The 23,741-nt window shown below is 39.5% G+C and overlaps 1 protein-coding gene across 7 annotated transcripts in view; it reads right to left on the bottom strand.

The window, feature by feature from the left end:
- Positions 1-6,395, bottom strand: part of GUCY1B1 (guanylate cyclase 1 soluble subunit beta 1) — a 139,624-nt gene extending 133,229 nt beyond the window's left edge. For 3 of the 7 annotated variants that reach the window (XM_050946449.1, XM_050946451.1, XM_050946447.1), the window contains exons 1-2: positions 6,253-6,395; positions 5,793-5,866 (exon numbers count right to left, since the gene is read on the bottom strand). In XM_050946449.1, the coding sequence (XP_050802406.1) occupies positions 5,793-5,866; positions 6,253-6,255 (77 nt within the window). In that variant the 5' untranslated portion in view covers positions 6,256-6,395. Of the gene's footprint in view, positions 1-3,705; positions 3,784-5,329; positions 5,349-5,792; positions 5,867-6,252 lie in introns of those variants that run through there. The other 4 variants (XM_050946444.1, XM_050946443.1, XM_050946446.1 and 1 more) reach the window with 4 other exon arrangements.
- Positions 6,396-23,741: the final 17,346 nt, after the last annotated feature.

The raw sequence follows: 23,741 nt of genomic DNA, 5'->3' as shown, positions 1-23,741 counted from the left end.
AACTGAACTGAGGAGTTAAACAAAAAAACAGGCTCCTAGTCAAGAATAAAAACTATATATGTCTCTGTACAAAGGCAGGAAGTTTAAAAACAAAAGCAGGTGAGCTTAGAATGCCCTGCAGTGGAGCAAGACATTGAGATAATAGGCATTATAGAGACCTGGGGAAAATGACAAAAGCCATTGGGATACTGTAATACCTCACTATAAACTACATAAGACAGACAGACTAGGTTAAAGAGACTGGGGAGCAGCTGTATTTAAAGAATTTCATAGAATCCAGTGAGATAAAACTTGTGAGTGGAGAGGACCACACAGTTGAACCTATATGGACAAACCCCCAAGCTGTAAGAATGTAAATACATTAGTAAGACTATACTACTGACCTTCAGATCAAGTAAAAGCAACTGAGTATCATCATAGAGAGAGATCAAAGAGGCAATAAAAATCTAACAAAATTATAATAGTGATTAAAAAAACACATATAAACTGATCTAATGGCACAACAAGACAAGGTTCAGAGAAACAATTTAATGACATTTTAAGTGATTGCTTCTTGAAACAGCTAGATCTAGAGCACACACAATAGGAGATGCTAATTTTCACTAAGTCTTAAGTAACACAGAGAAGCTAATTCAAGAAGTGACAGCAACTGAGTCACTAAGTAATAGGGATCACAATATAATTAGGTTCAACATCCAATGGTCAGGTAAGGTACCAAAAAGTAACAGTCCTGCTAAATTTTAGAAAGGGGGATTTCCAGTAAATTGAGATCAGTCAAAAAGGCCTTCTGACAGAATGGAGTAGCCCAGAGCTGAGTGAACATTCCATGCACTTTGTAAGCATTCCACATAGGTCAAATTGTGAGATAATTGATTAGGACTGAGTAATTAACCAGTTAATAAGGAGATTCAGCTCATCAGCTGAGGGCTGTTAAATAAGAGACAGGAAGGGAAACAGAGGGGATTGGGAGGGAGAGTAGGTAAAGAAGCCCATGATCTCAGAGAAGTGAGATCTCTTTACCCCTCTCCCCATACTTACGGAGTAGGTAGAAGCTTGAGGAAAGTCTTATGCTATGGGGACACAAAACTGTATAAAGAATTTGTAGATAAAGTATACAGTGGTGAACTTACTCAGGAGTGTGTAAGGATTGCTTGCAAAGTGAGAAGCAGAGTGTGGGGCATCATACCCTGTGATAGGCCCTAAGGCTAAAAGTTAAAGAATAAAAAAAATTTAGAGGTGGCATGGATGCTACTTTAAATAAAATAAAAGTCATAACATAATATTAAAGAAAAAATTATTAGAGCAACTGCCAGCAGGCTCAGTTGTTAAATATAAACCCCTCCCGCCTCAAAATCCACACATTTTTTATACTGTGAAATTCATCTAAAGGTAGAGGGCCTGTGCAAGATCCTAAAAGTCATCTTATGGAGCTGAAATGGTGCACAGAACCTTGTGTGGGCCCTATGCCCTGAGCTGAAATTTATCCCTAGAGAATAGTAGTGCTCTGACTTAGACTATCATGCAGTAAAGCATTTCACTTTCTTTTCCTTAGGGGAGAAAATCCCACTGTATCACACACTGCTGAATGTCAGATCAGTCTACCATTTAGAAATTGTTACCAGAAAATTCAAAACAAAACAAAAGCTCCTCCAAACTCCACAAAGGAAAGAATGAAGACATATACAATACACACTATGTGAAATAAATGAGGAACTAAGAATGTCTAAAGAACATTAGCTGTGTATCTCGGAATGACATTAGCAGAAACAACAACACTGGATAACAGCACATAACTTAATCAGTAGTAATCAATAGCTGTGCAACATGTGTAAAAGGCTTCATTAGAGATGACAGAACAGTCTCTTCAATTGCTTCATACCAGCAGAGCAATAAACAAGAATTTAAATTAATACTACAAACTGCTGTATTCAACAAATTCTGGAGTCCTTATTAAATGAAAACAATCAATGACTTCTGGGTTTAGGTCCTGGTACAGGAAAGCACTGATGCAACTGCTTAAATCCATCACACCTGCTTGATTTTAAGAAGGTGCTTAAGTTCCAATAGAATTTTAAAGTTGTGTGTGTGTTTAAGCTCTGTATTCAAAAGGATGCATTCTTTCCTGAACTGAGGCTGTAGCTCTAAATATTATTTTAAAAAATCACATTTCTCTAATAAGTATGATTCCGTACCATTGGTACAAATAGCCCATTTAAAACCTACTGGAACTCTACATTTTAAAACCATGTCAGGTTATTGAATATCTGTTAGAAGGAATCTTCAAATGTTACATCAAATGGCTCAATTTTTTTGTCCTTTAAAATGTATTTGGTGCAAAACTTCAATATAATGCTAAACAATTGAATAAATGTAATGTTGTCATAACTATGTGGACAAAATGGTTTGAAAAGTGATTGTAGAACTGAATGTATGACTAGCAGCAAAAAAATGTTAGCATCGCATAATTCAGTTTTGAATTGCTAACAAAATATGCAACATGGCACCTAAAGATTTCTAGATGTCAACACTGCAAAATTACATAAAGCATATCTTACTTTAGTTTCCAGTAAACCTTTCCAGTAAACCATTTACAAATATTTTAAAGGCTTGTAATTTCCATTCTGAAGCTGTTTTAAAATAATAAAAAGTTTGTGTGTATGCTGAATACAGTCTTTCTGAATCTCTACAAAAGCTGCAAAATCCTGTCAAAATATATCTGCCTTATAAAGACAAATGCATTTCCTTAATACCTTTCTTTGTACCTATTTTAGAACAGCATTCTATTTGTTTCCCAGTATTTCCAAAAATTCTGAGATATTTTATAGAATAATTTCCAAAATTATAACATTTCACAGCCAGTTTTTAACAAAACAAACAAATATAATTTTGTAACACAATGAAACATTTTATTGGTTTCTGGTTGGTTTGTTTTTACAGTTTTTAATCACAATATTTCAAGTGCATAGCATATGTATGTACACTGTTTGTGATATTTTATGTTCTTCTCCATTACATAATAAGGTTTCAATTGCCTTCCAGTGTGTTCCGTCGACCTAGCACTGTCTACACCGCGGTTAGGCTGGCCTCCCTACATCTCTCTGGGATGTGGAGAGACAATTAACCAAACATTACTCAGAGTAAGACAAAGATCTATGGATGTTTTCCTTCATGTATGTCCTCTTTGCCAATTGGACACAACCATTAATATTATCCTGTGATGTCCTTTATTCTTTTTGTCAGAAAACTTTTCATTATTTTAAATGCATATGCAGTCAATGGTAGAAAAGATGGGGGAGTCATTTTATCAGCAAAGTCAAAAACATGATAATCACTGCACAACATCCTGACATTCTGTGATGGTATTTGCTTCATGAGAATCATTGCAGACTGACATAATGACAAGAGACAAACACCAAAAACATATTTCCTCTCTCCTTTCTCCTCATTTTCCCTGGCTGCCTGTAAAGGCTTCCATATAACCAGTCCAGCTGCTCAATACTCCACATGCTACCTCACATTTATCTAGTGGCTCATCCTATGCTCTTATGATTGGTAAAGAAAACACTGATCAGAGCTACAGAATCCACAGCCATATGTACAGCCTTGATGAGCCAAGAGCTGGCTTAAGTACCATTATATAGTAAATTGAATTTCCCATTAAGTGTATTTATATCACATTTGAATGGCATAACCCAGAATATTCACCTCATTTTGCAGTTGATTTCACAGAGGAAGATTTCCATAACTGAAATCCATGTTTGTCTTGGATTATCATAATTGCTGGAAAAATTAGAAATATCACCTCTTGCTTAGTTAATTTACATGTTCCCTCACCCTATTTTCTGCAGTTGGGGGCTGATCCCATACTCCTAACTCAAGGAAACCACCTAATGACATCTATGGCAGTTTTGCCTGAGCAATGGTTGTTGGATTAGGCCATTTAGAGTTACTAAAAGCCCACGTTGTTCACTGCCTAACTAATGTAATGAATAAGCCAACACAAGCATCTTTTGTTTTGTTATTGCTTTACATTTTCCGATGAAGAATTCTTCAGTTAGATTATTCTATAATTGCAGAATGGAAAGTCTTAGTGAGCACATATGCTGTTTTCCTCAAAAAATTACAGTGTCTGTCAGAAGTCTTATTAAGTTTGCCTAAACTAACTAATGCAGTATAGAGTAACCCACAGATCAACAAGCGTATGATACAAGCCGCCATACTGTGACAGAGACTAGCTATGTGCACCTTAATATACATTTTTTATTAATGTTAAATCTCTAGTTAAGAGTTTTCCGGCTGTTAATTCTGCCACAGAACACAAGAAAGCCATCTCAGTGCATATTTGGCCAAACAGACACTTCTGAAAATACAGCCATTTTAGGAGCAGCAATGGATCAGCTTGACAGAGTACATAAGATGCATAAAACTACTCTTTTATATCGGAGAGAAGCTTTTTCAAGTGTTTATACATTCATCTGATTTTTAAAAAGTTAACTACTAAGACCTATGTTAATCTTAACTTAGTGCCACTGAAGCCGAAAGAACTCCATCAACCCAACAAAGAAACTATATGCATATAGTCATAAACAAAAACAACTTTTTAAAATTAAAAATAGTGAGGCTGAGGAAATTAGTAGAAAAAGGCAAACTTTTAGTAAAAATGTTTATAAAACAGTTCTTGGGTTCCATTTCTTCTCAAAAAATATGCAATAAAAAGTATAAACTGAAGACATAGTGTAAAATTAGATACAGTATAAAATAATTATGTTGACTAAATACATGTTTGTACATTTTATTTTATATATAAATTCAGAAAAACATCCAGAAAAAGAATGAGATAGCTACCCAGTCTGATTTCACTAACTTGACATCTACTATCAATTGGTGAGGTCTTTTATAAAAGCACAATGTACTAAGCTCCAGTAAGTGCACATCCTAACTTAACATTCCAGTTTGTTTGGAGATTATGTCAAATATTAAATAGAAATATACAGAAACCATATATGTGGACTCCTGTTGTATTTACTACACATTTGTCAGTAGACAGTCATGGGCCTGGGTTAAGCAAAGTGAGCGTTACAAATCGTTATTTTGTCAGCTAACCTAGTTTCCCATGTCCCGTACATATTTCAAGCCATAGAGTTACTGCTTACACGTTCCTATGCAGAGAGAGGAATCCTAAACCGTAATGCATGCGCGCAACATACATTTCTCCGTATGCACTAATAAATATCCTGTGCCTCACTGCACTCAGGCTAGTTCAGCTGTCGCTGTGTGAAGAAGGGATCGGGCTGCGAGCGGGGATGCGCTGGAGCCCCTGGACTCTCACCCGGGAGCTCAGCCTGGAATCAGCGCTGGAGGCTGCTGGCGCGTTTGCAACATTCCCACGAGCAACTGAGCTCGGATCGGCCCATTCAGGAGGCTGCTGAGTCGGTGGAACCGATCTTGCTCCTTCCTTCCCACGAACCCGGGCGATGCTGCTCACCAAGCGCCAGCGAGCCGGGAGCTGCCTCTCGCCCCGCGGCCCTGACCCGTGTCCCCCGGGCTGCTGCGGCTGCCTCGGCTCCCTCCCGCCCTGACAGGAGCGTGGGAACCAGCCGCGGCTGCCGCGCAGAGTGCCCAGGCGGGGGGATCCCTACGGGGAAAGGGAGCCACGATCTGCACGGGGGCAGGCCAGGGGCGAATCGGGGCGAACAGCAGGGGTAAGGGGGGGCGTATCTTGCCCCGAAGGGAGGCGGCTCCTGGACAGAGCGAGCCGGGACCCCTCGCAGCGAGCCGGGGGCGGCACTTACTTGATGTCCTCCCAAACCTCCGGGCCGTAATTCCGGATCACCAGCAGCTCCAGGGCGTGATTGACGAATCCGTACTGCGGACTAGGGGCGAACAGCGGTGGGGAGGGGAAAGGGGTGAAACCCGGTGAGGGACACGGGGGGGAATCAGTCGGGGGGTGTATGAGGGCTGAGCTCCTTCCCAGCGCTGCTCAGCGTCCCCGCTGCTCCTGGTGGGGATGGGGGGTAACACACAGACACCCCAGAGCCACCTGTTTCCCGTCCTCACCTGCTGCTCCACGGCAGCAACCCAGCTCTGCAGGCGGGACTCTCCCTCCCCCCCTGCCCAGCACAACAGGGCGCCGCCCCCCCAGACAGCGCTGTTGACCCCCTCCCCCGCTTCTGGTGAGCTACCGGAGTTTGAGTCTGTCCCCAAAGGAGAGAGACTCGCGCATCTCGCTTGCCCGAAATCGCCTTCGCTCACCATTTCGCGAGCTCTGCGCTGCCTCCTGCTTTGTCCCTGTGCCCGCTCAGAGCCTCTGGGGAAGGCGCAGCGCCGCTCCCAGAGCTTCTGGCTCCGGCAAACTCATGTTTGAAACGTGTATTTGGCCAGCGGACTGCAGCCGCTCCTCCTGTCCCCTCCCCAGCTACCCACTCCGCGGCAGGTGGGGCCTCCCCCCGGCCCAATCAGGGCTGTGCTAGGCAGGGCTGCCAGGGAGGGGGAGAGGGAACCAGAGACAAAGGGAGAGGGAAGAGAGCTGAGAAATAGGCTGAGAGAGAAAGAAGGTCTAAATTTACCAAAGGTCCTGGTGGACTATATGTCTCTGGTCATTTTTAAATCAGGATGGGATCTTTTTTCTTACAGAGATGCTCCAGGAATTATTTTGGGGGATGTTCTATGGCCTCTGATGTGCAGTGGTCCTACTAGATGATCACAATGGTCCCTTCTGGCCTTGGCATCTGTGGGCCCAGGCTAGGTTAGTGCTGATCAAAGGCCTTATAATAATCTGAGTCCTAAAATTGGATTTCAACTCAGGACATTCCATCCCCTGAGTCATATTACTAGTATTTACATTCATTTATTATTGGCAGAGCTGACAGGACCATCTGTCCTTAAGGATGCCCAACACCTTCCATTATAAGCCCCTCTTTTCAGATGTTAACAACATCTAACTTTAACTCTGAAATTTCCCATACCAAGTGAGTTGCTGTCATAACATTTCTTCCCAGATCTGGACCTTAGCGTCCAAAATATGGGTGTTAGCATGAAAACCTCCAAGCTTAGGTACCAGCTTGGACCTGGTATCACTGCCACCAGCTAAGAATTATACAGTGCCTAGCTCACTGTGGTCTCCCCAAAACCTTCCCTGGGGGACCCCAAGACTCAGATTTCTTCACAACAAAGGGGAATAAACCATTTCCCTTCCCCCTCCTCCCCTCCAGGTGTTCCCTCCCTGGGTTCCTGGAGAGATATACAGAAGCAAGCTCCCTGAATCTAAACAGAGGGATTCCACCCTCCCTGTTTCAAGTCCTTGAAACACAAGCACTGAGAGAGCTAACATCTCTCCCCCTTCTCCCAGAGGGTATGCAAAGTCAGGCTTAGTAACTCTAACACAAAGAGATTTCCCCCCTGACTTCTTCCTCCCACCAATTCCCTGGTGAGCTGCAGACTCAATTCCCTGGAGTCCCCACTAAAGAAAAACTCCAACAGGTCTTAAAAAGAAAGCTTTATATAAAAAGAGTGAAAAAGGACATAATATATAGTCTCTGTATCAAGGTGACAATATACAGGGTCAATTGCTTAAAGGGAAAAAATGAATAAACAGCCTTATCCAAAAAGAATACAATTCAAAACACTCCAGCAACTACACGCATGTAAATACAAAAGAAAACAATATAAACCTATTGTCTTACTATCCTTGTACTTACAACTTGGAAACAGAAGATTAGAAAGCCAGGAGATAGAAAAATCACTCTCAGAGACGAGAGGGCACAGACACAAGACAAAGAACAACGAACTCACACCGAAAACTTCCCTCCACCCAGGTTTGAAAAGTCTTGTTTCCTGATTGGTCCTCTGGTCAGGTAATTGGTTCCCTGTGTTAACCCTTTACAGGTAAAAGAACATTAACCCTTAGCTATCTGTTTATGACAGTTGCCTCAGGCTGAACATTTCTGGAAAGTTTCAGCAAAAAATGGTTCACCTATTCCCAAGAATGAAATTAGAAAAAAAATACATTGTGTTGCCCATGTTAAAAAAAAAAAGTCTTACAACTGTTTTGTTGAGATGTTCTAGCACCTTCAATGTTTTGGAGCAGGGACTTGGAATTTGATGGGAGGGGTCACCCTGACACTATTTGGTTCCAGGCAGGGTCATCCTGGTGTCAGGGATGTGCCTTTTCCTGTTCCTATGAAAATCCACCTGAATTTGGACAAGTTATAAGTTACAAAAATCTTGGTTCATAGTTCTCACTAAAGACATTCAGGTTTGGTGGCTATATTCTCCAGACATTCCATCTGCAACCAGCATGCTCCAATCCAGAGTTGCAGGGACTAAACAGGACTTTCCCTGCAATTGCTCCCAGCTGCTTATGGCACCAGACACCAGAACTGTGAGCAGAAAGAATGTGTCTCTTCTCAATGCACAGACAAACTTAATTCTTGCATTTCCTACTTTTGAGTGGTTTGCTTTGCAACCTTAACATTCTTTTAATATATTTAATTATTATTTAGACATCTAGGCGCTCATGGCACTGTATAGAGAAAGAAAAAGGCAGATGCCTGCAACAAGGAGCTTACAATTAAAATTAAGCATTACAATTTTAAGCGAAGAGTGACAATAAATGGAGGGAGATGAAGATATAGGAGGCTACAAAAGTGCTGGCAGACCCTGCATTTTTTGGAGAGCACTTTCGGCCCAGCTTTAAAGCCAAAAGATGTGTTGCAAAGTGGATAGTAATTTAACTTTAAAATACATACAAAAAACATATTAACTGTCTTTGCCTTCTGGGTATATTATTATTGTTTTGTAGAACTGATAAATGAAATTGTTTTATTAATGTAACTTCTGTTCACCATTCATTACACTTGCCTATACTGTAACTTCTGTTCCATATTGTAATTCAAACCCCATTTTAAAACACTCACTCCATTTTGTAAAAGCTTCCTCCAACCTTCATTTTTGCAAACCCTGCTGTAATCTTATTAGTTTAGTTTAGATGCGTGAATGAGGTATGTATGAATGATGGAATCAACCTCCAGCCCCAGCCTGTCCTGATGAGATAAAGTTCAAATACCAATGGCTGAAGACCTAGACAACAGCCCTAAACAAAGTAAGAAGCATCCACCCTAAAAAGAAAAGGACAACAGAACAACAGAAGGAAGATCAAAGCCAGGTCCAAGGCTGAAAGTCATGCCTGCAATTGATGGGTGATCAATCTAAACCCAGAGGCAGCGTGACACAGCAAGACCTATAGACTTTGAATCCAAACTAAAAGCCTATAAAAAAGAAGGGTGAGATGAGAGACTCTGGGTAACATTCTGCTGCCAACATGGAAGAACATCGGTGCCTGCCCAACAGAGATCCAGCTTGTCCTTGTGCCCAGCTTTCCTGGCCAGTTAGCTGCCACAAGCTACAAACCCAAGCTGCAAAATCAAGCCATGAACTTAAGCTATCTTCAGGACTGGTAACTATGCAGCAGCTGCAGAACACCTAATGAATGTGGATGTGTGTGTGTGAATGTGTGTGTGTGTGTGTAGGTATTAGGTATAATGTAAATGTATATATGTGTGTGTGTGTGTGTATGTATAGGTAATAGGTATAATGTGTGTGTATAAGAATTAAAATATTAGTTATTAGTCATAAATTGTTATCATAATAAATGTGGCATCTTTGCCTTGTCCCCTTTAATAAGATCCTGCTCGTTTTTACGGGTCTAATATAATTGGTACAACAGTTTCATTTGTCTTTGAACTAGGAAACTGCAAGCACTGTGGTAAATAGACTTCCACTGATGTGCCTGATGTGTCATATTAAAATTATATCAAATTCAAAAGAGGTTTAGGTGCCTCCAGTTGAATTTGCCCGTTTCCGAGTACTGTTAAATCATATTTGCCAGAGCTTAAGGATCAGAAATATATTTCTGAAGAACACAATTATTACCATGGGGATGCACTGCAATGTATTTCCTTTCCATAGTCCTCTTTAAGGCTTTCACCCCTGTTTATATCTTTGAATTATACAAGTCTATACTGTCAGTTTAGTCAGCGGGCCTGATTCACCACTGCGTTACTCCAGTTTTATGCTGGTACTGGAGTAATGCAGTAGTAAATCAGTCCTAGTATAGTTTTCAGGAACAAAGCCTAAACTTGTCATTAAAATATTATTTTTCCAAAGTGAGTTTCCTTCCCAGTGGTTAAGGTTATTGAAGAGAATTTTTGTTTAAATGGGAGACAAATGTATAAACTCCCCATTCTTCATATAATTTATTTACAAGCATGCACATTCTTGGGTCTCATGGTTTATCAGAATTGAAGGGAATTTTTTTTGCAGGAGTTCCTTGTTAAAATATTGTCTATGCATGGTTGTCTCGAATTACTTTATTCCCTCTGAAGGTACCTCTAGATACTCTGTTGAATACTCTTTTTTTTCTTTTTTTTTTTTGGTAAAGAAAAAGTCTTATGGCAATATATCTCAATGAATCATGGATGATATTCCAGCAGCTCTAACAGCAACAGCACATATGCAAGACTATTCCTTCTTTTTGCATTGGAGGAAGCACACCGGTTTTACCAGACATTTCCTGCTATTTTACTTACTGAATAACCACCACCTGCAATTCTGATTGGCCTTCTTCTCCCTCATTTTCAGCCAGCAAGTTGGTGGTTTCTCCCAATCCTAGGACCCTTTTTGTCACTCTGCTTCTACTGCTGAGCATGTTTGGCTATTTATCAAAATTCATCCTGTTTTTTCAGTTGCTATGCCATTCTTCATTTCCTGTCCCGAACCAATTGTTAAGAAACCTTTGTCATGTTATGTTTCTAAACTAGGGTGACCAGATGTCCTGATATTATCTGGACCATCCCAATATTGGGGGCTTTATCTTATATATGCAACTATACATCTCCTGCCTCCTCTCCTACCCCCAAAAAGTGTCCTGATTTTTCACACTTGCTATCTGGTTACCCTGTTCTAAACATTGCTGTGTTTCACCCTCTGGTGAACAAAGTGATTCCTATATGTACAGTCAGATAGTAAAGGAACTATTTGGAGGAAAGGTGCTATACACATGCAAGATCATTCATTCATTCCTTTAACACATTTCCTATACTCAGAGGGAAACACACAAATAACATTAAACACTGGAGAGAAAGCTGGCATTTAGGCAGCATGACCCTTCCATAGTTATTTCTACATTTTTGACCTTCCACTTATATTGTAAAATGGATTTGATTTTAGGAAGAATTAATTTATTCCCAGATGCCTCAGTATTGAGACAGATGTATACTGGCACACTACCGTACTAATACACTTCCTATATAAATCCCCAACATCACTTTAATGGAATCCAGTTATGAAATCTGTTGATCTGGGATGAAGAAATTGCACACAATATGACATTTGTATTTTAGTTGGTCAATCTATATGCCAGTCTAGAATAACTGAAAATTAGAGATCTCTGGTAAGACTGCGCACAACAAATTTTGGATGTCTCATTGAATATCTCAGCTCTCTGATCTTCTAATTTAAATAAAACCTCATAATTATACGTAACCAATTTCATTTTCCCTTTGGCACAGATACTCAGTGCTTGTACCCTGCCTAATACAATGGGGAGGTAATCTTTTTTCACGCCAAATAAATAGTAATAATAAGATCCAACTTCCTATATACACAATCTCTCAATTTCCTACTAATACAACCACTCATGAAAACATTCTTGGACAATGTCAAGAAAATTCTCCTTTGGACACTTTTACAGACATCTGGATCTGCTCTTCATTGTGTGGGAAAATGTTATGAGTGGTTAAATGGACTCTATTCCAAACATCTCTCCACGTCAAAAGAAAATGGAACACAGAACTAAGCCTTTTCCATTCAGAGGACTACAGCATTATTTGGAATGAAATTAGATTGACCTCAGCTTTGCAGTCACTCTGATTTATATAAATAAAAGCTCCAGTCCTACCCCTATTAAAATCAATGGCAAATTCCCATTGACAACACAGTGAAGAGGATTGGGTTTTGTATTCTCAGTATTTGCTATTGGACTAGATCTCCAGATCATTTAGGCCTGGGTGCTAATATCCTGGTTCATGCTGAGGTAAAGCCAATGGGACTGCTTGTGGAGTAAAATGCTTCTTAATGTGAGAGAAGGCATGATCATTAACAGAATCTGGCCCTTCATAGAGACTAGTGAATGCTGGAAATGGCTGAGTACAGCAGCTACTCTCATATATACTGCAGGACTGCAAGGAATTGATTAGGCTTTTTGCTTGAAAACTGAGCAGAAAAACCATGCAGAACCCTCAAGCAATGTGTGTAGTTTAGTTTTAATCAATGTTAAGAAGTACTTGTGTGATGTTGCCTTCCATATTCTTTATGAAAATATGCTATGAATGTGAATATGATGTAACTGGAATATGCTTTATGCAAAAGGTCTCTTGTATCATTACAAAGTTTATAATTTACTGAGTGTGTTCATCCTTTTGTTTGCATGTATTATTTCCATATCTGAAATTAGGAGAATAAAATATAATCTTGTATTACTGATGTAAACATATTAAGTGGAAGCCATTAAGGGTCCTTCAGAATCAATGAACTGTAAATGGCTCTGTTTACCTGCAAACCTTCCTGTGTACTTGTCGGCCAGCCCAGCAAGAATGAAGGCTAGGGCCTCACAGGACATGTGACCATGTCACATAATACTGGAATCCATCTTAAATCTGGTACTTTTCCATTTAGAATAGGGGATGGGGGCCCAGGAGACAAAAGATTCCCGCCTTGTGCCAAAGCTATAGAAGGGAGTGGAACAGGACAAAGGGGGCTGCCAGTCTTGAGAAAACCCCTAGTTACCACCTGAGATGGCTGCTGGAACTAACAAGGATTGGGCCCAGACTAGGAAGGAGTCTAGTCCGTGAAAGAAACTTATTGGAACATCTCTGAGGGTGAGATATTACCTGTAATCAGTTTCTTAATATATTAGGCTTAGACTTGCCTGTTTTTGTTTTATTTTGCTTGGTGACTTACTTTGTCTGTTATTACTTGAAACCACTTAAATCCTACTTTTTATACTTAATAAAATCACTTTTATTTATTAATGAACCCAGAGTAATTGATTAATACCTGGAGGAGCAAACAGCTGTGCATCTCTCTTTATCAGTGTTATATAGGGTGGACAATTTATGAGTTTATCCTGTATAAGTTTTATACAGAGTAAAATGGATTTATCTGGAGTTTGGATCCCATTGGGAACTGGGTGTCTAGGTGCTGGAGTCAGGTAACCTGCAGAGCTGTTTTCACTTAAAACCTGCAGCTTCGGGGGTATGGCTTGGACTCTGGGTCTGTGTTGCAGCAAGCTAGTGTGTCTGGCTCAACAAAACAGGGTTCTGGAAGTCCCAAGCTGGCAGGGAAAATGGTCTCAGAGGTAATTTCAGCACGTCAGGTAACAGTCCCAAGGGGGTCTCTGTGACCGAACCCATCACATTTAGTAACAATCATTTGAACTATAATTAACCTCATTGATCTCACATTTTTAGTCAGAAAAGTTATCAAATACTGAAAACCCAGCTCGGTGTCCACAGTTGTGGAAAAGTTAGTGACTAGTTGTTACTGAAATTCTTTTATATTATTCTTAAGAGAAAAAAATACAAGAGTCTCAAACCTGAAAACCTTTCCTCACATGACTAGCTCTTATATATGCAAGAAGTCTAATTTTCTTCAGTGGGACTCCTCGTGTGAGTGATGGCTACTCTCATAGGTAACCTTTTGCAGCATCAGCCCCACTCACTACTTATTTTTAGATAGACGCTCTCATCTATTTCTCCTTTTCTTTTCTTCATCATAGACCCTATTTTTCTTTCCTTTCTCTCTCCCTTTCCTCCTTGTTAGTCCCTCTGCCTTTTTCTCTCTCATCTCTCTTTTCATTTGCTTGGATTGACTCATCTCTCTTTTTTTCCCCTCCTTGCTTTTCTTGCAATATTAACGTCAACTGAATCCTTTTCTTTATGCACTACCTCCTAGAACCTCTCTTCCCCTGACACACATTACATACAATATAGAAGTGGAGAAGCCAGGATATCACAGACAAATGTACCAGCTCTGACTGCTCTGCAACAACAAAGCAACCCTTGCAATGTCGCAGTGGGGAATAGCCACTATGATCTGCTATTTGAATCCCTACGCATCAGATCAGAGCCCTACCTGAGCAGTAATTGATAGTGTGTATGTGTAAGGTGGATCCCCAAAGAACCACACGTTTAATTGGCCTAAGACTGACGATGGCTGAGGGAACATCATCTGTAAGTTTTTTGGCTTTTGTGGATTTAATGCATTAAGCTGTGGCTTGCTTTAATGTATGTGGATAGTTATTTGTAATTATTGCATCTATTCTAAAAACATCTAAAGTGGTTTTTAAAACATCATACCACTGCCAGAATACTTCATCTTTTGCCATTTTAAGCAGGAACACTTGTCTTTTCTCTACAATTGCATTTAATCACAAAGAACTCAGTTTAGCAGTATGTGTTGTCCTATAATGAGTCTGACATCCCCTTTGTTCTATGGACCTTTCCATTCTACTACCCAAGTATGCCTATGATCATATTCTTTATATGAAATTAGTTCAAAGTAATCATTACTATTATACTGTATTTCACCACTGAGGCCTTGTCTACACACTGGCTTTTTTTTTCCCCAGGAGTGGGGGGGGGTGAAATCTCCCAATGTTGCATTATCAAAGGTGCAGCTTCCTTGACCTGATGAGCATTAACTTTGAGAAGAAAGGTCCTGATAAGGCTATTACAGCAATTTTGCATCATTGGCCATGCATCTTTAAAGGTAAGAAAAGCATCTTCAACCTCTAAATCTCACAAAGAGGAGATATTCCTATCTGAATAGCACTTAATCACCTGCAGGTAACCCGCAGTAATTTGAGTCACCTCAGTGATTTACTGTTAACAGCAGTCCTTGCTATTACATGCCATTAGGCTTAATTTGGTTTCCTAGGAAGCATCCCAGAGAAGCAGATTTCCAGGCTAAACACATCACAAGTAGGTGCAGTGTAAGGTTCATGACAGTTTGTGTTACATTTTCTTTTCTATTTCTTTTTTGATTACACACAACACACTGGAAATTGTCAACCAGAAAAAGTTAGAAGCAAGAACACAGTGTAACAAAGGAGCATATGCTATTTTATATTTCCCTCCAATATAGTAAAATATATAAATATGGCCACTAGACACACAGGAACAGTTTGTAACAGAACCACAGACCCCTTACATCAAATACTAATTAATATTCTTTCCTGGAAATTGCTTTTCAAGACTCCTTTGTTCAGGCTATACAGGGAAGTAGGTGTTGAGGATACAGGGGCCTCAGCACTGGCTATCATATACAGATCTGTTCAATCCATAATGGGTGTTGGAGTTGATCTTCTGGTGAAGTTTTTGGATGGGTAAGGAGGAGTTGGGTATCACTTAGCAGGCTAATCTTGCTACTGAAGAAAGCCATCTGCTGCACAACCACGTAGGTGGCATTTTCAGCAGTTTGAACAACGCTGAACACTATGAATTTTCAAGTGGGTGGAATTCTATATAGTTACAATTTTAGCTTAATTTGTATTGTTTTGAGGTGGTATCCTTATTTATAAATGCTTTCCTAGCATCAGGAATGCCTTTCATTAACCATTTCACCATTTAGTTCATCCTTCTATATTGGAAAAAATCACTTATAATATTTGTATTATAGTCTATTCTGGTCTCCTTAGATTTGATCTCTTGGTCCACAGGCTTATTAATAGGCTTTTCCAGCACATAACCAAATATGGAAAAAATGTTTCAGAATCCTGAAGAAATGGTTCCAACAGAATGTTTACCTGCATCTTTAAGAAAAGTGTGTTGTTCAATAAGCACTGAAATTAAGAAATTCTTGTACAGTAAATTGTATGCTGAAATTGGTGACTCATCTCTTTGAACTTGATGCTTGTCCCCAGGCTAGTGACAACATGTAAAATGTAGTTAGGATGGCCTGTCAAATGAGGCAGAGGTCTGTGAGAGACCCCAGGCCAGACTTGCATAACACTCATCCTTCTATGCCTAGTCAAGTCAAGTTTATTAACAGGGACTTAGTCATAGGCTAATGTGCCAAAAATTAAATTTTATTTACAATTTTTTTTAAAGCAAAATCTAAAATTTTAGAATATTAGAATACATATAAATACAAATTTAAAAGAACATAAAACCAATTAAATCCTGTATAATCACCATGACACTTGTCTGTTCTTTATTTTAGCAGCTGACCATGCAAATAATGCAATCACTTGGATCACAGATACATTGTCAATTCCTAATGAATATTCTATTTTCTGAGAAGTCATAGAAAAAGGCATCCAAAACAGAAACATGGAACGTCATTTTGACCACAAGTAGCAATACAAATAAAAATATGGTAGGTCTTCCATCTACTCAGAGCCACATGAACAGAGGCATTTAGACGTTTCAATGCCACTATATCGGCCTTCAAAGTGAGCTGACTACATAGATTGAAAATGGAGAACAATAAAGGCCCTCCTGAACCTGTTATTGGACAAGATGTCTAAATAACCAGGGGGAACCAAAGAGACAGATTTGTAATGGAAACCACTGCCATGTCTACCTGCTTATTAATATTGTCTAAACTAAACTTGATTTGGGATTTCACATTTTAAAATTAAATCTAATCATTTCCTATTTTAAGAGGCCTAGAAAATGCAAAGAATTCTGAATATACTCTAACTAACTATGGACTTTTACATACAAAAACCCAACTGACCGGTTCCTTTAAACATACCCTTGGGAAATGTTGTGGACACATACTATGAATGTGAAGCCAAATTTTGATATTATAGTATTGCACTTTAGATAAAATAGAATTCTTGCCTGCCTCAGCTCTAAGAAGCGCAACTAAGATATTACTTGGGAGATCAAGAATCTTCCTAAGAAACTTGTTTTGAATCACTTCCAATCCCATGGCATCATTCCATCCCCATATTTCTGGACCATATACAATTTGGCATCCCGGGGCCTCAATCAGTGTAAGGGCTGTTGTTGCCTCCATGAGTTGAGGTGAAATGTAACACAGCTTGCCGCGAATCTGAGGTCTTTTCTTTTGTCATCTGAATGTGTTTATCCTACAACTCATTTTGTGGGAATCAGATGCCTGGGTAGGAGAGACAACTAATTTATTCAATATATTGCTCATCAGTCCTCCATTTATGCAAGCTCTGTCTTCAAATAAAAACAATTACTTTGATTTTAGAGTAATGTATCGAAAGGCCCTCCCGTTGACAGTATAAACCAAATGCATGTAATAAATGTTTCAGTCCCATTATGTTTGTCATAGAACCATATCGTCTGCAGATAGTAAAACAGACTTTTTAGGTGGAAAATACTGATCCTCTTTTAAACTAAAACATAATTAATATAAACGTTAAAAAGAAAAGAGGCTAAAAGGCAGCCCAGTTCTTTGTAATTGGAGTGGAATCAATTAGTTCCCCATCCAAGCCTATCCTAATCTTGGTCTCTGTTTGCCTGTGAAGAGCTCTTAAAAGAAAAGGTAACCAGGAGGTATCTATTCCAGAGGTCTCCACTTGGCCCCACAGATGCTTTCTATCAGTGGAATCAAATGCCAATATTAGACTAACAAAGGCTGCACCAGAGGGGTAAATTTGTAGATCAAATAAGAAAGAATAAAACAATTATCTGTAGTGGAGAAGCCATTTTGAAAACGGGCTTGTCCGTTGCAAATAATTTTCTGTTTTCTGCCCAATCCTCTAATCTCCCCAAAAGATATCTAGTATAATTTTTAAGACAACGTCCAACAAGCTAATTGGGTAATAATTCCCTGGACTGAGGATCACAGACTGGGCTCTGCTTTTCTGTGCTCCAGGGGGGAAGTAATCTATGCCAGTCCTTTTGCAGCTGCAGATTACTTCCCCCTCTATGCCTACTTAGCTGCACCAGTGTGACCCAGGGAGCCCATCAATGCCCACTTGCAGAGGGCACACCATAATATAATTCTTATCAGGCCTGACATATTAATTGCCCCAACTCACTATTATCATAATCTGTATCCAAAAGGTTCACAGAAGGTATCACATGTAAACTGCCATCATGCTGGTCATTAGTAGTATTATGTGGTGTATGTAAGGGTGAAATATGAAGTATTATAAATATGTGCTGGAAACATGTTTTTAAAATGCGTTTGGCAGTCAGGGCTTACGTCGCCCTGCGCTACTCAAAGGAATGTGGTTCCCCCTGCTTGAATACGTCTCTAATGTAAATTGAGTGAGGAGAAACAATGAAATTATATTTATATACAAGGTAGACAAAATCATCTGGCAACCCAACATGGGGGATGGCCATTTAACACTTTCAATGGGGGATGGAAGCTGCAGCTCCAGAAACCCTACCGCCTGAAGCAAGGTCATTGAACTATGGAAGACATAAGCAAGGATAGAGAGTGAGGCATTACTGAGTGGATACAAGAGGCCAGAGCTCTTGTAGAGTTGAGAAAACTGGAACCTTTCAGCCAAGGGGGTTGAAAGTCTCTGGAAACTGAATATAGCTGAGAAACTTTCTTAGACCAAGACTGTAACTTTCTGAAGTAAAATTTTGCTTGTTTTGTTGATAACTTTTCCTATCTCTTCCACACTAACTAGAAATCACAATGTTCTTTGTTAATAAACTTGTGTTACTATAAACCGCCTCTGTGCTCTGTATTTCAACAAAGTGTGGGCTTTTCACTAAACTAGCAGGCTGCTGGGTATATTGTCTATTTGAAGGCAGCAAACTTGATAACTTCGGTGCAGGTCCAGCAAAAGGGGATAGACAATACAAAGAAGATGGTTTTGAGGAGACTTGGGACTGGAAAGACTGTTGGTGTCACCCTGCAAGAAGCAGCCAGACTGGTGGAAGCCAGGGTGAGGCTAGTATGCTATGAGTAGGCTGCTGGTCAAGACCAAAGCTGCATATCACAGAAGCACCTATGATTACAGGGCAGGTAGTGATGGAACCACTTACTGGTCTGGATTGGACCCCAAAGCTTCACAACCAGCTGGTGCCCTGTGCCCACTCCCTGCCTACCTGCATAAGGGAGAGAGTAGCAGCCTGATAGTAGCTGCTTTCCCCTCCATCCAGGATAGGCACCAATGATGTGAGTAGCCCTCACAGAGGTGTAAGGCAACTCCTTACATCCCCTTGCTCCCAGGCATGCACAAATGTGCAGCTAGCCCCATGACTGAGCCCATAATGAATTAATCAGAAGCTGTTTAAAACATTCACAGGATAAATATACCTTTTTGCCATTTCCAGTAGTGAGCTGGAAAAAATTTTTCTGGACGAATTTTTCCAATTTTACTGTAATCATTTTTTTCCAATAGCTGCAATGTTAGAGTAAACTTTTTAAGGTAGACTTGAAATGCTATTGGCCTACCTCATGAAGTCTTGATTTAAATATTATCACAGCTCAGAGTAATGACAAGGTGGCACATAATAATGTGTATAAACCTTCCTAAACTGGTGTCAAGAAGATAGTGTACCCTCAGTATCATCCATCTGCATTAGTTTTAACTGCAATCCCATTGCATTTACCACTATTATGAAACAATATAGGTGTTACCCTTAATGTGATTGTGTCATCTGAGGTAACTGGTGCTGCCAAAATGACCAGTTCCTCCTCTTAATATCTCTGGAATGTTGCTAGAGCACAGTCAATGTTGTCAGTCTGATAGATGCTGTGATTGTAATTAATACATCGGAAACTTCTAAAACAGATGACCGTAGTGTGTAATTTTATATCTACAGATCATACCAAGTATGATGGACTGTAAAACAGTGGTTGGTTGAAGTGACTGAACCCTTTTTTCATAAAAACTTGCAGCACTCCCAGAATTTGCAAGACCCTCATTTACTTCACTGGGTGCTGGTTCAGGTCTCAAGTGAAACACTGATCCATTTTCATACTCAATAATGTTGGTTAGTACTCACACTTGAGTGTACTGACTGGAGATCAAGCTGTAATATGTGCAGTGTCCTGAAAAATCTAGAAAGTATATTTACAGGTGTAAAAGAGCAAAATTCTGATCTTGGATCTCAATGGAGGAGTTTAATTCTGCTTTAATTACATGTGCAAAACAAACAGCAGATTTTTACCTTAAATATTTAGAGGCAATTAATAGGTAACGGGTAACTACTACTCAGAAGAACAACAGTATGTATTTCACCACACTACAGCCCGTGAAAGAAAGCAGACAGCAAGTCCTCAGGACATTGCCGTGGAATAGCCATCATCTCCTGTTAATGAACTGGGACAAAATAGTTTCTTCAAATCAAAACATACAACAAACTGCTTTTTTAATGTCATCATTCATGAAACCATCCAAAAATATTCAAGAAAAATAATTCAAGGTATCAGATCTGTCATGTGGTTTTGTTCAGCTATTTCCATGAAACTGTCAGCCACCATTGTTAAAAGACTAGCTCATTTAAGATATAATGCTACTTTTTATCAAACTGTTGAGTAATTTAATACAGGAGTCAATATTCTGTAGAATAATGGAATGCAAACTTACTGAGGACAAGATGCTACCTGAACCAGATGCTGCCTGGACCTCTCCATGCACAAACACACACACCACACCATGGACCTCCAATCTTTCAGAAGTTACCAGAGACCTTACAATCCAGCAGTTTATTCCATCATTGCTTCAAACTTGTTACAAGAACTCTTCAATGATTGTACGTATTTGATTCCTTTGACCATTTTAACTCGCTCCTCTTTCTTTTATGAATAAACCTTTAGATATCAGATACTAAAGGACTGGCAACAGTATGATTATTGGGTAAGATCTGAGTTGTATATTGATCTGGCTGTGTTGCTGATCTCTTGGAATTAGAAGAACCCTTTGTTTGATTAAATTGGTTTTAAATAACCACTTATCATTAAGTCTAGTGTCCAGTGATGAAACAAGGGCAGGGATACCTAAAGAGACTGCATTTCTGACTTCGTTAACCAGTGTTGTGAGACAGAAGTTTAGTTTTGTTACTGGCTTGGTTCATCTAATGGAAGAATAACCACCAGTTTAGGGTGGGCCTGCCCCATTTCTCGCAGTTTTTCCTGAATCTGGTATTCTTGGCTATGACCCACTGAGGCACCATAACACCCATACACCAATATTATATCTTTAAGAGCTTTTCAAACACAACAAGGACAAATCATTCACTTTTGCAAGAGCCTTTACACAAAAATGCAGTTCATACCTAACTTTGAATGAGGTCAGCATCCAAAAAGTTCAGAAACTCAGTTAATTCACAAATGGCCTGCAGTGCATCTCATCTAAAGATCTCTCACTTGAGGTTTGAAATGATAAATTAGTTTGTTAACTTCAGTTTTGGTTCAGTGAATGTGTTTCTTGCATTCATTTAGATTTGAGGCTGGAAAAAAATTTCTTGGTAAAATAAAACCATGAGAGAAGTACTTTTATTTGTAATTATCTTCTTTTATAGGAAATATATTGCTTTGTGAGAAAGGCAATTTAATATACTAATTTGACTGAAGCACTGATATACTCTATTTTGAAATATATTATGCAGTTGTAAAAGGACATTGTTGAAAGAGAGATAAAGGCTTTTAGTCATCAGCAAGAAATGAATTTTTTTTAAAGCAAATAGAATGACAATGGTCTTTTGAACTAATCACACACCTGTCTGCATTTAGGAGAAAGTTGCACCAGAGGATGATGGGTACTAACTGTTAAAATTAACACAATGAGGTAAGTTCTGTCATCAGTACTAATGAGAGTTATATGCATCAAAAGGAACACAGTGTTACATTGAGAGGAGACTTACTGAGCACTTGAGAGACTGTATTTATATAATTATCTTTAATAATGTCTGTGCATCAATCAGATTTACTACTTTACATCTTGAACCTGCAAACATTGAAATCAATGGGACTGCTTGCACACCTGAAGTTAAGCATGGAGTTTATACTGAAAAGCTCACCAGTGAAGAAGTTGCATACAGGATACTGTAACAAAGTTTAAACTATAGATCTGCCCTGTAGTTCTTGGAACAAACTGGATTTGTTTCTGCCTTGCATATCAAACAAATTGTGAAATAAGCACTATTGCCCACCCCATGTGTTAAAAAACACATGAGTATCAAATTATTGAGAGCGGCTTCAAATCATGTGATTTTTTTTAAATGGATTCCTTTTATTTATGTTCTAGTTTCAGAATGAATGCTGAGAGCCTCTTGTAATCACTTGACTCCAAGAGGTGGGGTTTTAAGAAAAACACCAAATCATAAGACTTGATAAAATTGCAAAAGTTGGCAACACTGATTATCTGTACAACCTTCTAATCTTTGAATTACCATCTATTACACCTGTGCAACCCTATTGAAGGCAATAGGGATGCATAGATATAACTGATTGCATAATTTGAGGACAAAGGCCCAGTCCCAAAGGTATTTAGGCCCCTAACTTCCATGGAAATCTAGAGACCAAATGTTTGTCAGTTACATGTTTATAAGCCCTAACTTCAATGGAGCCTAAATATCTTTGAGGATCTGTGCCAAATGCCTTACAAACAGGTAACTAACAGAATCTTTATTATTGATCACCAGAATGCTTGAGCCAGACAAACCACAGCTTGACTTTCAGAACCTAGGGTGAGTTTGCAGTGACAGCAGTTCACAAGTAATAGCAGCAGTAGGAATGAAAGTGAACTGGCAGCAGACAGACAGAGGAAGGGGAGGGAGAAAAGGGGATTGTCCTGAGCATGGTTGGTGTTGCTTTGAGACCTGCTTATTAGATCCTTCTGAAACATGACCAGGGAACAAAAAAACAGAAGTCCCCAAACCCTTGCATACAAAATTTAAAAGAATATGTAAATAAAACTGAGGACATACTATTTAAAGGGAATCTTCCCCATTGTGCTGTCTGCATTTTTTTCAAATGCTGCTAATAGCATGTGTCAGACTCTTCATGCTTTGTTCTCACTAAGGTCTGCTCAAAAGGAGCTTTGGGTATGTCTGCACTGCAATAAAACCCCACAGCTGGCCTATGTGCTGACTTAGGCACACAGGGCTTGGGCTGCAGGGCTATAAAAATTGCAGTGATGCCATTCGGGCTCAGGCTGGAGTTTGAATGTCTACACTGCAATTTTATAGCCCTGCAGCCCAAGCTCCACAGGCCCAAGTGAGCTGAGCTGTGCGAGCCACAGGCGCTTTATTGCAGTGCAGACATATCCTTTGTGACCATTGCACTTCTTGTTCATTGAAGACATCTACTTCAACCACTACTTCCTGACTGTGTGGTACACAGGCAAGTGTTATTTAAACAGTCATGGCAATATACATTTTATTTTCAGGGAAGGCTAGGAAGTTTGACCAGTTGCTATGTAGGGGCAAATGACATACTTTCAAAACACAGCAGATTGGATGTGTGATTCTAGTGCTTCCCTGCCTCAACAATGTCTTAATTGGATCTTTTTTGGGCCAGCCAGCAACAACCTCTACCCTTATGTGCTGTGATTCCATTCACAATACAAAAGCCACCAAGCTATTTTGCATCAGTGGTTTTTCTATGGCAGGATTTCCTAAAACAAGATTTAAGAGAGAAATTATGTAACTGCCTCACCCACCACAGCATAGAAAAACTCTCCTCCCATTTGCAATTGCTTAAAATTCCCTGTGGCACCTATAGCAGTTGCT

Source organism: Gopherus flavomarginatus, chromosome 3 (assembly GCF_025201925.1).
Source record: "Gopherus flavomarginatus isolate rGopFla2 chromosome 3, rGopFla2.mat.asm, whole genome shotgun sequence".
Classification (NCBI taxonomy): Eukaryota; Metazoa; Chordata; order Testudines; family Testudinidae; genus Gopherus; species Gopherus flavomarginatus.
This window is presented reverse-complemented; position numbering and strand designations above follow the sequence as displayed.